Below are 22934 nucleotides of genomic sequence, written 5' to 3'. Positions count from 1 at the left end.
TATTATTAATTTTATATATTTTGTCAATAAATTATAAAAATGTGAATTGTTTGTTTTCAGAAACATTCCTGTACAAGAAAAGTTGAAGTTATTTTGACTAATAATTTAAATCTGTGCATCTTAGCTGAGAGTATATGATTTTAGTCAAATAAAATGATCTTATAACTTAATATACTCTTAACATATTTTGTATGTCAGTTATATCAATGGCTTATCTATAGAAAAGTCTTTTTAGTTATGTAATTAAAAATACCAAAATGATTAAAGCTTTATGTTTGAATAAAACCTTATTGTAATAAAAGATTGATCCCAGACTGGCCCTTAATGGACAGAAGTAATTGATATAACATTTATTTTTAGAGTTTTATTGTAAATATGGAATAATATTGCCAAGAGGCATTCATCTTACTCATATCTCAAAATCAAATGATGAGCTAACAAAAAGTCTCTCTACTGAATGATAACCAGATATAAAACATTGTATAGAAAGAATTAGTAAAATGTTTCAAAGGTAAACATATTAGTTCCTTAAATTGTAAACCCTTTTAAGATCTTAAAAATGAACAAAATCAGGATATTTCTGTCAAACTAAATTTTTCCACTTTAAATATTAGTTTTTATAAATAATTGTCTTATGTATTACTCTGACAAACAAGGCAAACTTGTTGGCCATTCTTTCATTATTAAATAAACTTAAGGTTCTTTTTCTGGATTATAGGGATTTCTTCAGTTTGGGATTAAGACTTTTGCTTTATCAAAATAAAAGTGGAATCTTTTGTTTATATTCCATTTTGTTTTATTAGACAAAAGTAAGCATTTATGTTTCTTTTTGCTTATTATAAAGATATCTTTGTCAACTGCCTTAGGGTTTAATGATGCTCAAATTTGTTCCAGTGACTCCTGTTATAGAGACTATGTCATAGAGCATATAAATGCCAGGAATTTTAACCACAAAAGCCTTGTTAGTTTTGACATATCAGATAGTTTGCCTTTTTGATGTTCCATTAGGACAATAGTTTTGTGGAAGAGATGCCATTTTTAACTGAAGCTGTGTATTGCTAAGTTTAACCAGCAAATAAGTTAGTCAAAAAGCATAACTGGACAGTTGCTGTAGTCTCTGAGAAGAAAGGTAATGGTATCTTGAGAAAGGCACACTTTTCTTGTTGGAACTTTTGATTCATGTAAAGTTTTGATTTATTTATTAGATGAAGTTTCAACAATCTTGTTAAGTGAGTGTGAACTTTGGCCTTGGCAAGTTATTTTTGCTTTGGTGCAAGAAAGGAGAAGACTTATAGTATGGATCAAGGAAAGTTATTATGATGGGAATTACATTGCAGATTTCAGGAGTTGAAAGCTTATAATCTTTCCAGTTTAGTTGGTGCTTTATTCTTGAACTATCCCACAATGATATGGTCATTGTTCTGTACTACCAGATGCTTGTTGATAAGGTAGGTAGTTAGATGTATTCCACTAATGACTGGGTATTCTTATGAGGACATAATGCATGTAGCCATATTCAAGAGATTTGAGATTTGAACCAAAATCACAAACTCCTTGTTTTGTTGTTGCTGATACCCTGTGTTCAGATCCATAGCAAATTATGGCTTCATCATTTTTGCACCATGCAATGTGGCATATATACTGGCACTCTGTTCCATCAAGTATTGAAACATGGTATTGAGTAGTATAAGCAATAATCTAGCTTAATATTCATATGCTTTAGCAATTTATTGCAGTTGTTGAGGTCACTAGTATGAAACAGTTGAAAAAGAATCACCAATGTTTTGCATCTGTAACTGCTTTAGCAGTACCAGCAACAGAGTTAAGACCCGCTTTGATACACAGTTGAAAGTTATAAGTGAAACAATCAAAATGATGTTCATGAAGATGTCAGACACACAAAATCATGTAAACTGCATTGTTTGATATGATTCCTGACATGGACTCATATGTAGCCAAAACACAGCTATTTAATTTCCAGTTTTCATTAATAAAATGAGTCATCACATTTAGTTACCTTTTTATGCATAGCTGATTTATATTAGATAAATAGAGGTAGCAGTTTAGATAGGAATGTTTTATGTAGAGCTCATTTCATTACAGAAATACTCAAATTTTTGTCTTTGATGATATTTGTAGGACATAGATCAATTTCATATGTTGCTACAATTTTTTAAGTGCACTTGTATTTTTCTTTTAACATAGGGGAAGCTTGGAATGCTGTGAGAGTAGTGTGTTAGGGATGTAACCATTTGTTAACTAAAACTTGTATTTATTCTTTTTATACGTATGGTTACTCATATAACATAGAAATGTGGAATTATGAGATGGATGCAGTCAGTAGTAGTGATTGATATGTGCATTTAGTATTTACTCTGATCATATAAAGGAACAAAAAGCGCATTTGTTACAAGATTACAACTTAAACATTTTGCATTATGAGAAGAGTAAAAACTGTAACAAGTGTCTTATGTAGTTTTCTCCATATTTTTACTCTATCACTCTGAAAAGAGTGAAACATGACACATTTTATATGACACTTCCAAATTATTCATTGTTCTCTGTTTATATGTGAAATAAGTATTTTTGGACTAGCTACTATAAACTTTATAAATGGTTTTTCTTGCACAGCAGTTGGACTCAAATTGAAACATTGTGTGAAAAAATACAGTTTGATGTCTATTCTACTTTACAAGCCTGCCCAGTCATCTTTACTCTTGATCAGACATGAGTGGTTGGAAATCACAGTTCCTCTTTAATTTACTATTTTTGATAGCTTGGATGACAGATGCAAATAAATGAAGTTTTTTATAGATGTATTGTGAGGAAAGCCCCAGTAAAGTACCTGGTCTGTGTATATGAGATGATGATTTTGTATCTTAATACTTTAAGCAAAAACTAAGTTTGTTTTTAAACCTTATTTAAGTAGAATTGAAATTCTTTCTTAATGTAAACATTTTGAGGAATGTAATATTTTACATCTGTGTTTTCAGATCATAACTTCATTAAAACAATTTAATGTTATCCATGGTAATTATTTTGATATTCCATAGTTCTCTGTAATACAAATATGGAATTCATTTTTTTCACAATATCTTACGCTTTTACATAATTACTTGAATATTTACCCTCACCTCTGGAGTTGGAGGCAGTGAGGGTATTGCAGTTCTGCCTTTTCTTTGTGTGTGTTTGTGTTTCTGCTTGTATATCTTGAAAACTCATAAACCATGTATACAAAACTTATACACAAGATGGGAAGTTAGTATGGGACAATTCCCCACAAATTTCTAGACCCAGATTCTGGATATCCTTGGAACATATTTTATAACAGTGAGATAAGGCATTTTGCAGTTTTGAATTAATAACCCTGTGAAGTGTGATCAAATTTGTACCAAATTTCATGGGTACATTAAAGTTAAGGATCCTCATCACACTACAAAATATTGTCTGTATTGTTGATCATTCTGGATCTGAGAAGAATATTATGAGTTTTTGAAGTTTAAATATGACACTATCCAATATAAATGCATGCAATTTTGAAAAGGTGTAGTGGAGTGGAGGAATGTAATCTGTCCAGTTTCTCTTTTTGATCATGTATTTATGTTGTGAATTTGAGGTGTTGGAATTAATATATTTTTAAGTATTTCTGTTGTGTGCTAGAGAATGAACATATCTTAGTATACCTTGAAGATGCTGTAAAACAATTGACCACCCATCATCAAGAAAATCCAAAAGTTAAGCCAGCAAAGTTTTTCCGAGATTAGTGAGTATTATTTTAAGACTGATTTAAAAAAAAAAAATCATGTAAAAAAATTGACTCATAAATTATTTGGTTAAAATTTAATCAGTTGCTTATTAATTGATACTCAGTATTGATAACATTAGAAACTAAAATATATATTCATTGAGTCATGTATGGAAGTTGTATTTTCACTAGTAAGGGTAATTAATTGACTGACCCTAAACTGTCTAGTCTATATGGCTTTACAGTGTTGACACAGTAATTAGTGATATAACATATCAATTTATAGATGGATGTTCCAAACCTTGAATCTTTAACTATGTTAAGAAGCTAACTAATAAATGTGATGACTGACCACCAGTTATTTTCAAGTGATTGTCTAACACAGACACGATATGACCATCATAATCTGATTGTAAGAACTCACGATTCTTCACTTGTATATTGTTATAAATGTATATCATATATCCAAGCACATTTTTATAGGCCTCATATAACTGCTTGCCTCTATTTAAAAAATAACCATTGTATTAGAGCTTTGCATCTGAGAAATGAAACCAGCAAACTTCTGATTAATGGGGATTTGTAAAACCATTGCTAGTGGTTAAAACATTCAAGTAGTTCTTTATTTTGGTGTTATATGGTATTTGGTATGTGTGTCATTTTTACTGTAAAAAGAAATGTGTGTAATGAGGTCATCCTCTGTGATTTTTTTCCATTTATTTGCAAATAAATGTTTTGTGACTATATCTAATTGACATTACAGTAAAATGTTTTGTTCACTATCACCAACAAATAGGTTTCAATTTTTGGGAGAATATATTCTTATGCTTGCTGAATAAGCAGCAAAGAAGTTTTATTCCATGTTCATGTTTTCAGTTGGTATTGTTTGAAGCCTGTTTATCATCTAGTCTCATGTACATTACAAGCCATCAAAATACATCATAAACTTGTAACACATTCATAATGTGACAACATCCATTTGACACTTGCCCATTTCAAATTTTCATCCATACTTTTTAAAAACTAAACAGAACTTTGAACTTTTCATTGTTGGACCATGTGAGTTGTTATCACCATTCAAAGAACAGAGGGTGGAAATTTTATGCTGGAATTAAATAGTTGTTTACCAACAGACAAATGTTATTAAGTCATGTGGCCATACAATCCCTGAATTATTAGTGTAGCAAGTTTTTGAGTTTGGCACTCATAATGTGCTGTGTATGTACTTGAAGATTTTGTTTTCTGACTTTCAGTATTGTATCCCATGCTCTATGAAAATAATGATGCTCATCTAATCAATTTAAGTACTGAGTGCATTGTAATTATACAATAGTCTATATTTTAAAATATTCCTCAGTTTGATTCTAACTTTAATATTTTTCAAGTGGGGTGATGATTCTTATTACTGCATAAGTTTCAAAAGTAAATTTAAAGAATGTATATGTTGTGTTATATTCACTGTAATCCAGTTTCCGAAGTGTTCAGCAAGGTGGTCACATACTTCTTCGTGAATATGATTTCATCAGAGCTACACCATATAACCGAGCATGTGTGTTGCACCTATTTTGGCAGGCCTATAAATCTGTTGGACAAATTAAAGGTGAGTTTCATGGATAGGAGCTATAATTTTCTTACAGCATTTTAATTTATTATCAGATACTTTAATCCACTGTTACTGATTCTAAAACAGATGAAAACTTGTATTTGAATATATTTCCTATCTCTTCCAATATATTTCTGTCTTTTGTTATAACTATCTGGACAACCTGTTTTGATCTATTTAAAAAACTCCATTTTCTTACATTAAATGACAGGGAGGTATTTGTTCTCAGGATCTCTGTTTTTTACTCTGTAGCTCCACTTTTTGGCAGTTAACAATTTCTAATTGTTGGTCTTCCATATTCTGGGAGATTTGAATTTAGTTGTAGATCAACTGTCATGCCTGGACTGAATCCTTCAGACAGAATGGTTTATACATCTGCTAGTATTTCTGATATGGTACATTACCTATGCTTACATAAATAGATATTTGCATTCAGTGCTGCCCTCTATATCCAAAACTTTTCTGCAACAAACCCCATGATCAGTATGGTTTAACAGCATCTCATGTATAAATTATCATGTGACAACCCTCCACCAATAGGAGTGCAACACTCCTTCCTGATGCACGAGACTCCATCTATTCGATTCTACTGAACTATCACTTCTCGTTTTGCAGTGCTATCATCAATATGTTTTTGTTTGTGCTCTTTTAATTCCTGTGTTTTGTTTTTGAAATTGCATATGAAATGGAGATATATTCTGTTTTTTTTACTTCACTTTATCACTTTTAAATGATAACTTTCCTTTATTGTTCTTTGCTGAAGCTCATGTTTCCACTTTGAAATTGTTATAATTTACTTCCAACACAATGTGCCCAGGCTTCAGATGGCTTTACTTGACAAAATCGTCAGCTTTAATACATTGAAGGGTTTAGAATTACAAGTGTTGACCTTACTGGGCCTTGAGTTTGGGATCCTACACATTTTGAATACAGTCCACCAACTGTGGACCAATAAGCTGTTGTACTGTTATTGCTTTTTGAATAATATTTATATTAATATTATTATTTGTAGTTACTTGGTTTCACTAACATATGTTTAGTTAAATTTGTACCTACTTTTTGTACAGTTAGAGTTTTTCAATTAAAATTCAGTAATACCCTTTGTGTTACAATTAGGCTTAATACATATCTTTATTACTTCAGGTTTACCTGTCATTCACCTTACTTGTAAATTATAAGTTAGATTCAATATGTTGTTTCTTTAAGAAATACTGTTTAATACATTTTGCATTGTCAGTATATACTTACTAAAGTTTAAAATATCGTGATTATTTTATTTGTGTATTTCCACTGGGGTGGTGGACCATGGAAAATCCTCCTGAATGTGATATGCAAAAGAAAAAGAATCCATTCAGTTCATAGTAGGGTGGTGGTGTTCTGCTTGTATAGATGACAAGAGATCCTCCAATGTGATGCTCCATCTATAAATAAGTGGAAGGTTGTCACATGATGATTTATATGCAACACGCTGTTTAGCCACATTGATTGTGAGTTTCGTGGGAGCACAAGGCTTATCATAACACTGAATGAGAATAGTTATTTATTTTAGAGCAGGTACGTACCTGTTAGAAATAAATTTTCCTTATAGCAAAATAACTTTTGCAGATTTGTTCTTGCTTTGGGAGTCCTTTTTCAATGCATTTGTGACTCTTCTTCACATCAAGCTTCCATTTTTTACCAGTACCAGACTCCATGGCCATGGTTTAATCCACAAGCATTAATTACCCCTCTTAGAGCAGTTCAATCATGATTTCTACTCTGTTGCCTCTTGTTGATTCTGGGGCTTCTGTTTCTTCCATCTCTTATTTTTACATCAGTTTTGGACCTATCTTTTACCATGATATTACACACTTTTATCTTCACATGTGGCTTTTGTCTAGTCCTTTACAATATGGACAGTTTTTTTTCTTCTTCTTCTCCTTCTTGCCCTTGGATGTTTCCATACAAAAACAGATAGATTTCTTAGACTGCTCCATCTTCTTTAGCATGTGGGCTGTTTGTGTGGGTAATTGTTTATTTTTCCCAATTATTCTCCTTTACTTTTCTTCTTTATATGATTACCTCAGTCCATTTGCTTGCTTTTATTGGCTACCAATTGTTGCAGTTTATCAATCCAGGAGAATGATTTATCACTGTTGGTTGATTAACTACCCCCTTCCTGTAGGTTGTCTTATTTTTCTTCATGTTATTTTCTATTTTCCCTGGTTCTTGAGGATGGTGTTTCCATTTCTTTGATTGCTGGTTATAATGTGGCTTTGTCAGTAATCTTCCACAATTTTCATGTTCATTTTCCATTTTTTCTGGTTCTTACACATCTATTTCAAGTTTTTATAATCATTTATCCTCCTTTTCCAGGTTCTTTTCTGGAAGGCCCGGCATAGCCAGGTGGTTAAGAACTCTCAACTTGTAATCTGAGGGTTATGAGCTCAAATCCCTGTCATACCAAACATGCTCGTCTTTACAGCCATGGGGGTGTTATAATGTGACAGTCAATCCCACTATTTATTGGTAAAAGAGTAGCCCAAGAGTTGGCTGTGGGTGGTGATGACTAGCTGCCTTCCCTCTAGTCCTACACTGCTAAATTAGGGACAGTTAATGTAGATAGCCCTCGTATAGCTTTGTGCAAAATTCAAAAACAAATTCTCTTCTGGACTGAAACCTCTTAAATTCTGAAGGCTTATCCTTATTCTCCATTTTAACATACAGACACCTGTTTTTTGTGACTTCTTTTACTTATGAAGTATTTCTTCTTCTCTTTCTTGGCCTTGGATATTTCCATACAGGAACAGATAATTGTTTTTTTCTAGACTGTTCCTTCTTCCTATGGATGTGGGCTGCTTGTGTGGGTAATTGTATATTTTCCCCAGTTATTCTCCTTTACCTTTCTTTTTTATATGATCACCTCAATCCCAATCATCTCCTTTGTCCTATTAAGGGAGTTTACATTTCTTCCTTCCAAAACATCCAGGATAGCTCTTTATGCCATTTGCTTTACTCTTCTTTTGGTGACTTCTCATCATATATTGTGACCAGTTTGGTTATACAACTCATTCAGCCTATCTGTTCCTCTGTAAGATATAAATATTTTCATTTTTTTATGTGTCACCTCCCAGAAAGTTCCTCATCTTACATTTTCTCTTGAATATAGCTGTTGTTATCCGGATGAAATATTGCAGGTGAGATGTGGATGAATTCCCCCTGTCACCTTTGTGTCACTTGAAAGACATTTTAATGGACTGCCTCTGTCCAGGAAGTGCTTTTGATTATGTTTTTAGTTACAAACATAGATCTTTCAAAAAACTTCCTAGACAGATGTAATTTATTAGCAATGCCTTTAAAGTTCACTTTCCTTTACCAAAACTTTTCTCAAGCACAATTCTTTGTGTCAGAGTTTTTACACCATATTGCAGTTTTTTTCTGTCTCAGAGTTTAGTCTCCCACCAATTACTTTTCTCCAATCTTTCCAGAGGCTGTAATGGGTGAATTGTTGATGATTAATTTTTGTTATGTAGATTGTAGACAACATAATTCCTGAAACTATGAAAACATATACATATATATGTGTAATCCACCATATGGCCACCAGTGTTGTCTCTTAAGTAATATTTCTCTCTCCAGGAAGTGTTAAGCCAATCTGCCACTGCTCTGTACCCTTTGTTTGGATGGGGTTGTCCTTAAGCCTGCTTTGGCAGTGTTTATATTTTACTTTCCAACTTGTACTTCTTTTTTTCAAAGAAAAACAAAAAATTTAGTACCAAGTGTGGCTTCTACTTTAATTACTGCTGTTCATATTCACAATGATTCCTTTTGTCAGTGTGGGACCTTATGCATATGAAATGATTTCTGTTCAGTATGGATATATCATAGTTAAAATCACTTTCACAGCTTCCTTCTTTTCATTTCTTCCTGTGGAGAAACTAGAATCCTGACTTTCTTTCTATTCCCAGTGCCAAACCATTGTGTAAGATGAAATTAAGAATTTCCTCTTAGGCTGTTGTGGGGCCCGGCATGGCCTAGCGCGTTAAGGCGTGCGCTTCGTAATCTGAGGGTCGCGGGTTCGCGCCTGAGTCGCGCCAAACATGCTCGCCCTCCCAGCCGTGGGGGCGTTATAATGTGACGGTCAATCCTACTTTTCGTTGGTAAAAGCCCAAGAGTTTGCAGTGGGTGGTGATGACTAGCTGCCTTCCCTCTAGTCTTACACTACTAAATTAGGGATGGCTAGCACAGATAGCCCTCAAGTAGCTTTGTGCAAAATTCAAAAACAAAACAAAAAACAAACTTAGGGTGTTGTGATCCACTGGTATGAGACCAAGTAGACACACTTTTCAGTTGGAAGTAGAGCTAGGGTGTTTACCTAGAATTGTAATACAGGCCACTCATACCTGAAAAATGAGGCCATTCCTTGTTATTTATTCCAGCTGGTTGAATCTTACTTTCTCCTCAGGACACATCTCTGCACCTACTTAATCTATTAGCTATTTCACATAAGAATTTGGTTTAGCCACATTACACATACATGTCTTGTTGATCCCTTAAAATATACAGACTGGTAGAATGGTTATTGCATTTCACTCACTTGTGACACATTAGCACCTTACAGGAGGTTCTTTTGACAGCACTTTTTTGTTCTGTTGGAAAAGAATATTCCCTGCATGAGATGGATATGGTCTGCCACTGAGTAATGTGCTACTAGGTTCTCTATACTTGATGACATGCTCTAAGAGTTTTCCCTTTTTATCACAATACGTTATGTTCAGAAAGGAGCTCATCATTTTAATTTCTTTTTCTACAGCGCTCCTTCCACCATCATGTCAATCTGAGATTCAAGTTACATGAAATACTTTTCAAGTAAGAAAAATATTAACACTCATTTAAAATGATGGATTTTATAGCCTATAGACATCATTTGACCTGAGTGTGGAAAAGGTTGCTATTTTCACATATAATTTATATGATTTTTAAAAAAACCTTCCCAGGGAAGATGAAGGTGATAAAACAATAGATAGCTAGACCTTTATTGTCTCGTAGTTTATATGAAAACTCCATATGTCTGAATAAATTAAAACCTTTGAAAATTTCTTTATTAACACAATGGAGTAACAAACACATGGTATAACAATAATAATGGATAAGGCTTAATTGGAAACAGAAGAGACATCATTAGACTTCTCCAAAGTCACTCACCTTTTAAAAGTATCTACTACCTTATTAAAGAGGTCATTAATATCCTGAAGTGTCAGTCATAATAGTTAATAACACAGAAACAAAAGTGAATATTATAATATGGAATAATAAAAAATATAAAACAACTTCTATATTGCAATAAAGTATTTTTGAATAAAGAATTTCAAGGAATTTATTTTCCGTAGCTTGTGGGTTAATGTATTTTTTTGTGCTTGGAGTGAGGAAAAGGAGTAAGCAGGATATTTTTGAAACTGAGTAATATATTTCTTGTTTTGCATGTGTATTCTTTATTATTATAAAAATAACTAAAATATAAAACTTACATGATTTAACATGAGTTGCATGTTCTCTGTGGGGAGACATGGTTTGAAGGGCAATAAAACAATAAAATTAAGTATAAAAATTTGTATACTGTTGTGATTTATTTGTAACTAACATAAAATACCCCTGCTCTGTTGCAAAGTTCACAGCTACTCCAAGAGAGTACCTTACCTGAGCATGTATGCCAAGTTTGGCTTTGGTTACTTGTGAGTTGGGGTAAGAACATATTTTCTATCATATGTTTTATGTAAAATATAGCAAGCAGAAAATTTTAAATGGAAACATATAATGCCAGTTTTGGGTTTAGTAACCCTGAAAATATACTCTTAAACCCCTATCATACATGGGCAACTTTCCAGGAACATTTTAGCCTTCTTGGTAGGAGGCTATACTATGTTTGTGAGAGGATTCCCTCCCCAGGATGCCTGAGCTCACCTGCCATATTTGGTCTTGCTAGCTTTAGAATTGTGGTAGACGTTAGTTGGATATATGTGAATATAGAAATGTATAAGATGAATTGATATAATACACATTTTTAATGCATATTATTTTTATTTATTAGCTAATCTTTTATAAGCATAATTACAAATTTTTAATGGATTTATAAAAAGAAAATTAAGAGTATTTTCAAAAATCATTAGAAAACTAAAAAGGGAAAAATATAGATTATATTTGAAAACGTGTGCAGGCTTTCAACAGATATTATTGTAACGTAACTTCATTACCTTATGATGTATATTTCACTCGGTAATCATACATTCCATTTTTCAGCTGGTTAGAGTTGTCTTAATTCTTTTTTTCTTTTCTTCTCTGCTTATGAAAATGCATTTATAAGAAATACATGCCTTTTGGATAGAAAGAGGGTTAAGCTCTTACAAGTCTAGCACCAAACAGGAAGAATACTCATTTTCCTGTGATGGGAACTAGGAATCTACATCCAATTTGGAATTTTAACAACTTTGTAGAGTATAAGTATATGTAGATAGGAAAAAAGATTAATTCTATACTGTGGTAAGGATTTGATGTAACTATTTGGACTCTTTAAAGGTAAAATATAAGGGTTAAAGTATTTTCTTTTATTTAGTTTGTTTTGAATTCCTTGCAGAGTTACACAATGGCTGCCCCCCACTAGTACAGCAGTAAGTCTACAGATTTACAACGTTATAATCAGGGGTTCGATTCCCCTCTGGTGGGCTCAGCAGATAGCCTGATGTGGCTTTGCTGTAAGAAAAACAAACACAATGGCTGCCTCTGCTAGCTGTCCCTAATTTAGCAGTGAAAGATTAGAGGGAAGGTGGCTAGCCCTAACTTCCACTGCCAACTCTTGGGCTACTCTTTTTATGAAGGAATTGTTTACTGTTACATTATAACACTCCCATGGCTGAAAGGGCGAGCATGGTTAGGGAAGTGGAGAATCAAACTCGTGACCCACAGATTGTAAGTTGAGCACTCTAATCATCTAGTCATGTCTGGCTCTTTAGATATGTACTAGCTCAGGAAAGAACACAAAGATGTTTTATTTAGAATATAGTAAGCAAAAAATCTTAAAAGAAAAATTTCTCAAGTGAAATAATTATGATTGTACAAAATATTCACAAGATATATAAATTAATGGTTCGTATTGTGTGAAATGTTTGTTTTGAAATGTAGAAATGAAAAATTCCATCTCTTCGTATTCAAACTAAATTACTTGACCAATTAAGTTTGAGTTAAAAGAAGTAATAGTAATAAATAAATACCAAAATAATTAACTGTAAAGCTATTTAATCTTTTATGACTTTGGTACCAATTTTGAAATTTTGTTAACTACTGTGAATAGAGAACTAAACATTGTATATACTTAACAAAACGATATACCTTTTTCTTAGTATAACTGTTTTGTTTGTTTGTTATTAAGCACAAAGCTACATAATTGGCTATCCATGCTGTTCCCATTCATGGGTATTGAAACATGATTTTTAACACTATAAGCCCACACACTTACATCCGAGCAACTGGAGAATCACTGTTTTGAAATCACTTTTAATCTCTTTTCTTTTTTTTAAGGTAGAAATTGCAAAATATTCACAAGATATATAAATTAATGGTTCGTATTGTGTGAAATGTTTGTTTTGAAATGTAGAAATGAAAAATTCCATCTCTTCGTATTCAAACTAAATTACTTGACCAATTAAGTTTGAGTTAAAAGAAGTAATAGTAATAAATAAATACCAAAATAATTAACTGTAAAGCTATTTAATCTTTTATGACTTTGGTACCAATTTTGAAATTTTGTTAACTACTGTGAATAGAGAACTAAACATTGTATATACTTAACAAAACGATATACCTTTTTCTTAGTATAACTGTTTTGTTTGTTTGTTATTAAGCACAAAGCTACATAATTGGCTATCCATGCTGTTCCCATTCATGGGTATTGAAACATGATTTTTAACACTATAAGCCCACACACTTACATCCGAGCAACTGGAGAATCACTGTTTTGAAATCACTTTTAATCTCTTTTCTTTTTTTTAAGGTAGAAATTGCATGTGTGAACTTTTTGATACATATTATATATATGTATCAGGTCATTCCTTAAGTAATGTTCGATTTTAGGTTCAGAAAAAGAGAAAGGATTTCAAATTCTTTTAATATTATTTAATCAATAATGTATGTTCCATTATTATTAATTACTTCCTGCCAACTATTTAAAAGCTTCTGAATGTCACTTCTATAAAATTCTTGGGGTTTGGAGGAAAAGAATGTAGAGAGGGTAGTTTTTCCCAAAAACTAGTTCTGCACACTTCAGAATAAATGATAATCAGATAGGGCAAGGTCTGGAGAATAAGGTGGATGTAGAAGTTTTTCCAGTCTAGCTCATCAGTCTTTTCAGATGTAATCCTTGCTGTATGGGGCCTTGCATTATCCTGGTGTAACACAACATCTATACGATTGATCAAAGTAGGCCTCATTTCTTTCAATGCGACATTCAAGCGCTCTTAGCTGTTGACAGTTGAAGTCTGATGTAATCATTATATTGAGTGGTAGCAACTCAAAGTGGATCAAACCAACATTATCCCACCAAATGCTTAACAAGACTTTCCTATGGTGGAAGTCCATTTTGGGCTGTGCTTTAGCCAGTGTATCTGCACTGAGCCATTATCTGCAGCACTTAACATTTTTATAAAATATGTATTTTTCATCTCCAGTCACTAACCTGGTGAGTTATGTTCACGAGAGTGCAGAGAAGTGCAAATGTCCACTTTTGCTCCAAGGTTGGCTTCTGTCAAATCATGGGGGATCCATTTTCCAAGTTTTGACACCTCTCCAAGCTGTTTCAGATGATGGTAAACTGTTGAATGGGTTGAATTAAGCTTCTGTGCTATTTCTTCAACTGTTACAGCATAATCTTCATCAATTGCAGCAAGTAGCAAGTCATCATTAAACAAAATGGAATGATCTGAACATGGCATATCACTTGAGCTTTAGTCACCTGATCTGAGCTTCTGAAACTACCTTTGACATTTTCTGTCATTGAGAGACTGCACCATAAACTCCTTGAATGTTTCATGTAGTTTCTGCTACACTATTGCCTTTTTTAAAAACTTATAAAGCATTATATGCCTAATTTACTTCTCATACACATTTGTCTTCATAAGGGTTTATTTGATTAATGCTCTGAAAAAGTAGAGTTGGGCTAGTTTCTTTTATCTGTCTGAACATTTTTATACATGCCCTACTATGTATTTTACTCATTAAAGCCTTTTGCAAAGACAGGAATGATGATGCACTTTCCATATTAAATTGTCAGACATTACTTGTGGAATGACCTGATTTAATCACTTGTCTCAAATATGTTTAAAATAAAACAAGTACTCTTTACATTTTTCTTTCCAGAAAGGTTGAAGGTTGTTGACTATCATTCACTTTTTACTTTATTATGGCCTGACTTTCCAGAAAATGTTGTGGAGGAAGCATGTCGGTGACTTATTTTTTGTTTTGATAATGTATTTTTAATAATATCTTCTTTGCTGGAAAGGGAATTTGGGAATAAAACTCTTGGTTTAGTGAAATGTATATTTTAGTACCATGATATTATTCTGCTACAAATTCATATGCTTCTACAAATAATTTTTCTCTGTAGAGGTAAAAACACATTATACTCTAACTGGAGTAATTTTGTTTAGACAGTTGTTTTTATTATTGTTTTGTTAAGACATTTGAGTCTACTCAGCTTTCTAAGACCTGACGTTGAAAATATTATTATTGTAGTTGTAAATTTTAATATAAAACATTTAAGTTTGTTTAAAACAATTTATTCTATAACTATTTGAGGACTGTTGTTATTATAAATATCAAATTTCATTATCCCAGTTAGGTCATTGATAAGAAATCATATATAGTACATACAGTTTTTTATGTTTTTCTTGCATGAATTTAAATTTAGGTTCTTTACAAATTCATCTCTTAGGCTTTGGTATGCAGTTTAAATTTAGAGTACCAGAAGGTGAAAGTACTTTCAAACTTTGTTATTGTGAAAGAATCAAATATGACTGAATAATACATATTCATATCAAACATCTAGATAAATATGTATTACTTTTTAAGTTTACAAGATCTTGGTAGTTTTATAGATCTTATAAAGAAGTTGTTTTGGGACACAGTTCAGGGGGAAACTCTCAAAAACAAGCATAGAGATACTCAGCTGAATGAAGTTAACCTGTTTTTGAAAAAAATCAAAAAATCTTCATATCAATATGAAAAACGACTGTGTGGGTGTCAGTAAATAAATGTTTTCTGACAGAACAATGGAACACATAAATATCTGAAAAAGCAACTCATATAAGTACTGCCAGCATAATTTTACTCATGCAAGAAATGCAGTGGTCCAGTATACTATAGATTATGTTGACAATGCTAGATAAAAGAATTAAATTTACTTAATTTTATACATTAATGCAAGAAGTAATAATTTATGATGTTTATAAACCATGTTTCAGAGTTGCAAGAATTATAAACCCGTTGAATGAAAAGATGATTACATTAAAAAATTTCATATATTCATTTCAAGCGACTTTCTGTCTACAAGGTAAGTGTTTTTCATGTAATGAAAATGTGAAATTGAAAACTATTAGATCTTGCATTTCTGTAACCAGAAAGTAATACATCTTTTTTTCAAATGTAATCATGAATATTTTTTCCAGTTTTTTTGAACAAGTGTTCTGCAGTTGATACTTCAAGAAAATTACACCAAGCCTGTTTTTGTGAAGTTATATATATATACATATATATATATGTGTATATATACACTTAACTGGGAATTCATCATATTTATTGTGATGAAATTTGGTAAGCTAGTAAGCAACATTTAATGTTTTTTGTTCAGAAAGTCATATATTTCAGTCAAGTATTTTTACTTAAAATTTACCTGTGAAGTTGTGAATTCTTTATTGGATCAGCCTGTGTGAAAAGTGATCTTTATACTAAGAATAAAAGTTCTTTTTGTCTTACAGTTTTCATATTTTATTTGTATAACATCTTGATCTTCCTAGACACATATTGTAAACATATTTGTCACAAAACTTTATTTATACTTATTTTCTCTATCTTACACTAACTATAGAGAAATCATCAAGGTATTGTGTGTTTGTAAATAAGGACAAAGCTACATAATGAGCTATCTGTTCTCTATTCCCCATGGGTATTGAAACTTGGTTTTTAGAGTTGTAAGTCTGCAGACATGCCACTGTATCACTTGGGGAGGCTTACCAATGTAAAATGAAATAAAAAGTATAAAATATGAAGTACAATGAATAATGTCATTGTCTTCTCTGCTAGTATTTTCACATATAATTATATGGTTTCATTGTAGTCTGTTGCAGTTGTAGAAAAGAAGCAGTAACTGTAGGTAAAACAATAAATCACAGAGAGAACTTGGTAGCTATTTCCCACAGGGTGAAAGTAAGAAACATTGGATTGTGATTTGTCGCTCCCTCCCTTAGACTGTCTTCATGTCATCCTATGTCACTGTATCAAATTGTGCTGGTTTTGTTGTAATTTTTCCAAAATTATATATGAAATTATAGATAAGAAGATACATCCTTCATTACATGAAAGACTGTTTTGAATTTGTTGGAAGTGAAAGTGCAAGTGAATTCTAATCCCAAAGTGTTTTGTTGTAGTGTAAGTTATGTTTGTTCAAAAAGAATATTTACAGTGCTGATAATAAGTCCCTTTTTAATCTAAAGAAATATGTTATTCCAATGTGGTCTTATCTAATCTCACACAAAGCCATCTTGATGTTTGCCTGCCCTCTAAGCATTATTAAAATATTTTCACAATCAGAACATCAGTTTATGTACCTCATCACTTTTGCACCATTTCTGAACATGTACATATCATGTGACTACTTCTCACCAATAGTACCGTGCCACTTATACTGGTACAACTAGCTCCCTCTCCTATTTTTGCTCAATCCTCATTTTCTAGATTTGCTCAGCATTGTTTAGACATGCATTTGTTTTTGCATTTGGCTACAGTTGGTGAGCATAATCCTTTGCCATTTCAGTTTTATTTTACTCTATTTGCATTTACTTGTTTCAGCAAGTTTTGCTTTCAGTGATAGCTTGTTACCAAAATACAAGAGATCATAGTGTAATTATGCGATCAATGTATCGACTGCTGAAATTTCTGTTATAGTCAAAAATGCTAGTGATATAACTTCCCAGTATTTGGATTTGACTTTATCTGCAGAAGAGATACAGGCCTTAACTTGCAGAGACCTTTATTCATATGTTCAACTGTGAATTTCTTCTTTTCAATGTAACAATGTTTCTGAGGAAGAATACAATCAATGAGTAGACAATTTGGATTATCTTTTTCTGGCACCTTTCACCAGTTGCTGTTCACCATATCATTCATTTTGGTGGGAATTGCTCATCTCCACCTTTCTTCTTGTTGCTTCCAATTCTCCCAGAGGACCTCTGGTAAGTTTTTCAACATATGCGCATAGTAGGTCCATTTCAAATGCCCTTTGTGTGGCTTTGCTCTTATTTATACACAGGAGAATTACATATTTCATATCATCAGTGCTCATATTTTGGTAAGATATATTGTTATATACTCTTTGTCTTCTAAGTTACTTTAGATGAATTGGAAGTTAGATATTAATTATTACTTTGCGATGAATTTAATTTTTTTGCATGTTTGCTAATATAATGTAATTTGTACAGTTTACAACTTTCATGGGTTTATGAGTTAGTTAATAAGTGCTTTAACTATGTATGTTGAGATTTTGTAGATAAGTTTAGATAGTTTGTCCATTTGATATTCATCAATCCTTTGGATATGTCTCAGTAGTTTGTATGCTACATATTATCACTACTAGTAGTATCTGATTTATTGTTCTATGTAAATATTTTTTTCATAAATGTTAACTATGTGCCTAATCATTTCAATTTTCTTAAGTGTTGAGCTTAAAAGTTCTCTTTGTCACATCATTGATGAATTCATTTATTTCCCATTTGTAGGACTGAACTTGGCTTTGGCTTTTTTTCTGCACTTTTGATCCTAGAAACCTTATTTTCACCTCATAATTCACAATATAATCATTGATAGTTATTTAGTGCTCTAAGTCATGTTTACCTTTCAAACTAACCTTGAGTGTTTAAGTGTTTTGTCAGGAAGTACAAACTCTTGTCCAACATCTTTACTCTATGAGTCTTTGCACTCTTTTTTCTATGGATGAGTGGCTTATGCTTGCTTCCTCTCATTCACAGTTCAGAGACTACACTCCTCTGTTCCTACAAGATGTAGGATTTCTAAAGACAATGGACAATGGGAAAGTGTTTTCTTATACTCTCTCTCAATATCTCATTCATTTTTTAAGGCTTTTTCTTTCTAACCTTCACTTTATCTTCAGATTTGGAGCAAGTTATTCATACATCTCTTATCTTTATTATGGCTTAATATTTTCTATCTCTTTTGGAATGTGAGCTTGGAAGCTCTCATTCTCATGAGACAGGCTTAAGTGAGTTCCTTTTGGTGGACACTCCTTGATAAGTGGAACTTGTATTCAGATCTGTGCCTTGGTGATTAGACAGAATCCAGACCACAGTGAGGGTGCTACTCATTCCACCTTGTCTGGATTTACATCATTTTCAGAAACTAATCTTTAGAAGGTTGAGGTTCCTGCCTCAACTCTCAGGAGACTTCCAATCTCTGATCAGTAAGGAGTCTTCTTTTCATATCATTTTTCTTAAACTTTTGCTAATTCGTTGATCTCTTCTCTGACTGTAGTTGTTATGGTACATTCTGAGATTTTCACAGTAGTACTGATTCCAGTTCTCTGGATATCTTTTCTGGGCCCACAGTTGCCACATTATGGTTTTAGCATACATTTTCTTGGCCCCCTGAATCTGATGGTGGATTGATTATCTTTTCTCATTAAGATTTTCCTCATGGAGTAGTCTCTTGTTCCACAGATAACACCACTGTCTGTCTTTGTACATGGCTTTTGTCAGATACACTGTTTCAGCCCAGGGACTGACTCCACTTGTTGCATCTTCATTTTTATGATCCATTACACCATCTTCCATGTCCATTTGCCGTGAGTGACAGTATAGTTTCCAACTTTGGTCTCTTTGTGGTGGTTTTTGCTCTACCCACCCATCTGTTTCTCAAGTTCCCATATTCTTCACCTGCTGACTCTTATTCCTTACTGTTATCAGTTTAGATAGTTTGGCTTTCCCACCCATTTTCTTACCTTTCATTTTTCACCTGTAATTTTGTTCCTGATTAGCTTATTGTCCTATTCACTCCTTAAGGTGATTTGTGACACATACTGCCTCATTTTGGGGTTCATGTTCCCAATCTTTTATTCCCTGGAACTTTTCAGTTTTCCATGACCTGTCATCTCCTGTCACACTTACTGGTTGGGCTTGTGATCTCATTAGGTGGGCATATTTGGATTTATCCATAAAAGATCACCATCTCTATAATCTTTCTTTTCATCATGTTTGTCACATAACTATGTCCTGGGCTACAGAGTTTTGCTTTCCTTTGGAAGAGATTGTTCAGGCCAGAACCTGGACTGCTAATAATACCTTGATTGCTCATTATCTGCATGACTTGGCTGTGTCTTCTTCTAATAGATATCATCTTCCTTCATATATTTTTGCAAAAGGCAGCTCACTTTTTGCCTGGGTAAGTTTTATTATTTCAGTTCATTTATGTTTTTATTTCAGAAACCTTAGTTTTAACTGCAGGTAATGGGACTCTGTGGCAGGTATTACCTGGTCAGATATGCTTTATCTCAAACCCACAAATAATGCTATTTCTGAGCAAAGAACCATTTACTTCAAAAGATATAGAATTGAGCTTGTTCCCTTTACCAACTTGTAAATTTCTCTTCATTTACTTCAATGTGCCTATTATATCAAGTGCAGCTGTAGAATGCATTTTCTCAACAGGGAACAATATACTAGAGCCAAAAATAACTGGATTATTGGATAAGAAGTTGATGCTACAGAAATTGAATAACAAATTAAATAATAATAAAATTTAATAAATAATCAGGGACATGATATCTTCTAATATTAGAGTTTTATTATTTCATATTAAATCATTTATTATTATTACTGTTTTCGTATTCATTTATTTTTTTAAGTTGTGTTCATTGAGTACTGTCATTGAATGTAGCAAAGGTTGTATGGTTGTTAGCTGCTTTTGTCTTTTCATTCACTGATATTGATAGGCTCTTCTCAGAAGTCTGTATTATATTATTGTAGCAGTAGAATATTACCATTTACCAATAAATTTACATTTTTTTATTCTTAGCCATTGGCAAAAAAGTTATTATGAAAAATGTCAGTTTCAAAAGTAGTGGTAGTGATAGTACTAGTGTATTCATAAACATATAGTAACACTGTGTTTTTCTTGCTGTAGTGTTAGCAGCACTCAATTTAAGAAGTAGCACACACAGCAATGAGTGTGTCTTAAAACTACTATGATAGATCAGAAAAATTACAGGAGCAATATAATGATCACATAGCTGAATGTTTAGGTCAAATGAACAACACAGATACCAAAATAAAACAACTGATAACTATCTTCTGCTAAAAGAGATATTGTTATTCTTATTGGTTATAAATATATTCAACAACCATGTAAAGCTGATTAGCAATCATTGTTGAAAGTGAGAGTGAGAGAATAGGCAGTTGTGATAAATGTATTGATGTTTCAGTAAATGAAGAAGATAGGAGGCACATATTATATGTTTGTGTTTGTAATTATGTATAGTTTATTTTTCCAATTGTTTGTTAAATTTTGTAAGCATGCAACAGGCAACAGAGAAAAATGAAGATGAATAATTTTAACATTTTGCTTTGAAATAAATACTTTTAAAACTTAAATAATATAAAAGTTTTAAAAAAGTACATTTCTATCCCAAATGAATTAACATACTTTTATAATAAAGTAGTTTAACTAAATTTTGTATGTAACATGAAAAAAGGTCATGACATGCAAACTTTGACCCAGCTGTATGAAAGAGTTAATATCTTTGCATTAACCCTCGTCTCAGACTAAGGTTGTATACCACACTGGTCATCCATTAGAGCTTATACTTGCTTGGTAATGCATCTCTGCAATTACTTCCCTTTGGTGTGAGTTACATCTAGTGAGAGATTGATAAAGGTTAAAATTTAGTGTGAGTTGTGAGTTTATGTCCCATTAGCTGTATGTAATGGGAATGAACTTTGAACTTGATAATCTACAATTTTTATAATATTGTATGAGAAATTTTGTGTGGTTTAACAGTGTGATATAAACATAATCATAATGGGTTTTTTTTATAAGAAAAAAATTGGTTTCAATCAACTCTGAGATTTGCTAATTAAGGGCACACAAACACTTTATGTGATACTTAACAGCTTTGTTTTCAGTATGCAAGTATCATGGCTTCCAGAACCTCACGACCGTTCTTTTAGTCTATTTCTATTGGTCTCCATCTCCTTACTTATTTATGTAACATCAGGTGAAATGTTTTGAGTACTTTGAACGTTTATTTTTCTTTTCTGTTTCATACAGTAAGATACATAAGAGTAATGATCTCATTGGCTGATTAGAATGAGTGTTTTTATTTTAAGTATCCAGTGTGATGGCTGGTCATGTGCATGTATTATTTCTTTCACTTTTTCCTTTATTCAAAATTATAATATATTTTTCTCTTTCATGTAATTTATTTACACTTATAAAATAAAATATTTTTCATTAGCAGCTGCCTTTCTTAATATTATTATAATTTGAACATTTATTGTAATGTAACTGGTAATGCTAAGTTCAAAACTAAACAATAATTGTTTAATTTTTTCAGATTTTCTAGCAGATGCTTATAAAAAATTCACAGATTTCCAGTCTACTCATTCAGATTTCGCTAGTGAATCTGTCGAGATAACCAAGTCCCAGAATGTGAATGAAAACAAATTCCTTCAGATCCTGCTTGAAAACAATGGATGTAAACCTGGAAAAGTGATTCCAACTATGTATGTTTTGTAATTTTTCCCTTACTATTTAAAAATATAAATTGTCTTTGAAAGAACTTTTTGATGTTTATTCTCATGAATAAACAAATTTAGTAGTGCTCTGACTGTCAATTTGAAGGTGTTTAGCTCAGATGCAGCTGCCACTAAAATGCACTGTACATTTGGTGGCTGTGGGAACACTATAAGAATGACAGTTAACTCTTTGTTGGGTGTTATAAGTCTTTGCCTTCACTTTAGCCTTTTAACTCAAAATAGGGTTAGCTTTTGTGTAGATTTATATAAAAGTCACTAGAAAGAAAAAAACACATCAAGACTTACATATTTTATGTGAAAAACAAAAGAAATGGTTTGCTAGAAATTTTAAGTGACTGGAGAAAGGAAATGATTGACATTTTATCAATCATATTTTTGGTTCAAAATAAATTGTTTGTTATTAAGCACAAAGCTACAAAAACCAGCTATCTGTGCTCTGCCCAAGACAAATGTCAAGACCGAATTTTTAGCAGTATAAGTCCACAGACATACCACTTTGTCATTGAGAGGCTGAAATAGATAT

At 32.3% G+C, this 22934-nt stretch overlaps 1 protein-coding gene across 4 annotated transcripts in view; it reads left to right on the top strand.

Moving 5' to 3' along the window:
- The window catches only part of LOC143234883 (centriolar satellite-associated tubulin polyglutamylase complex regulator 1-like), a 43638-nt gene that overhangs the window by 1459 nt on the left and 19245 nt on the right, over positions 1–22934 (top strand). For 2 of the 4 annotated variants that reach the window (XR_013018848.1, XM_076472576.1), the window contains exons 2-6: positions 3661–3763; positions 5215–5345; positions 14733–14817; positions 15836–15924; positions 22210–22378. Coding sequence is in view for 3 of the 4 variants with exons in the window: in XM_076472576.1 (XP_076328691.1) it covers positions 3661–3763; positions 5215–5345; positions 14733–14817; positions 15836–15924; positions 22210–22378 (577 nt within the window). In the remaining variant the exon portion in view is untranslated. The remainder of the gene's footprint in view (positions 1–3660; positions 3764–5214; positions 5346–14732; positions 14818–15835; positions 15925–22209; positions 22379–22934) is intronic. The other 2 variants (XM_076472577.1, XM_076472578.1) reach the window with 2 other exon arrangements.

The sequence above is a fragment of the Tachypleus tridentatus genome, chromosome 12, assembly GCF_004210375.1.
Source record: "Tachypleus tridentatus isolate NWPU-2018 chromosome 12, ASM421037v1, whole genome shotgun sequence".
NCBI classification, from domain to species: domain Eukaryota; kingdom Metazoa; phylum Arthropoda; class Merostomata; order Xiphosura; family Limulidae; genus Tachypleus; species Tachypleus tridentatus.
This window is presented reverse-complemented; position numbering and strand designations above follow the sequence as displayed.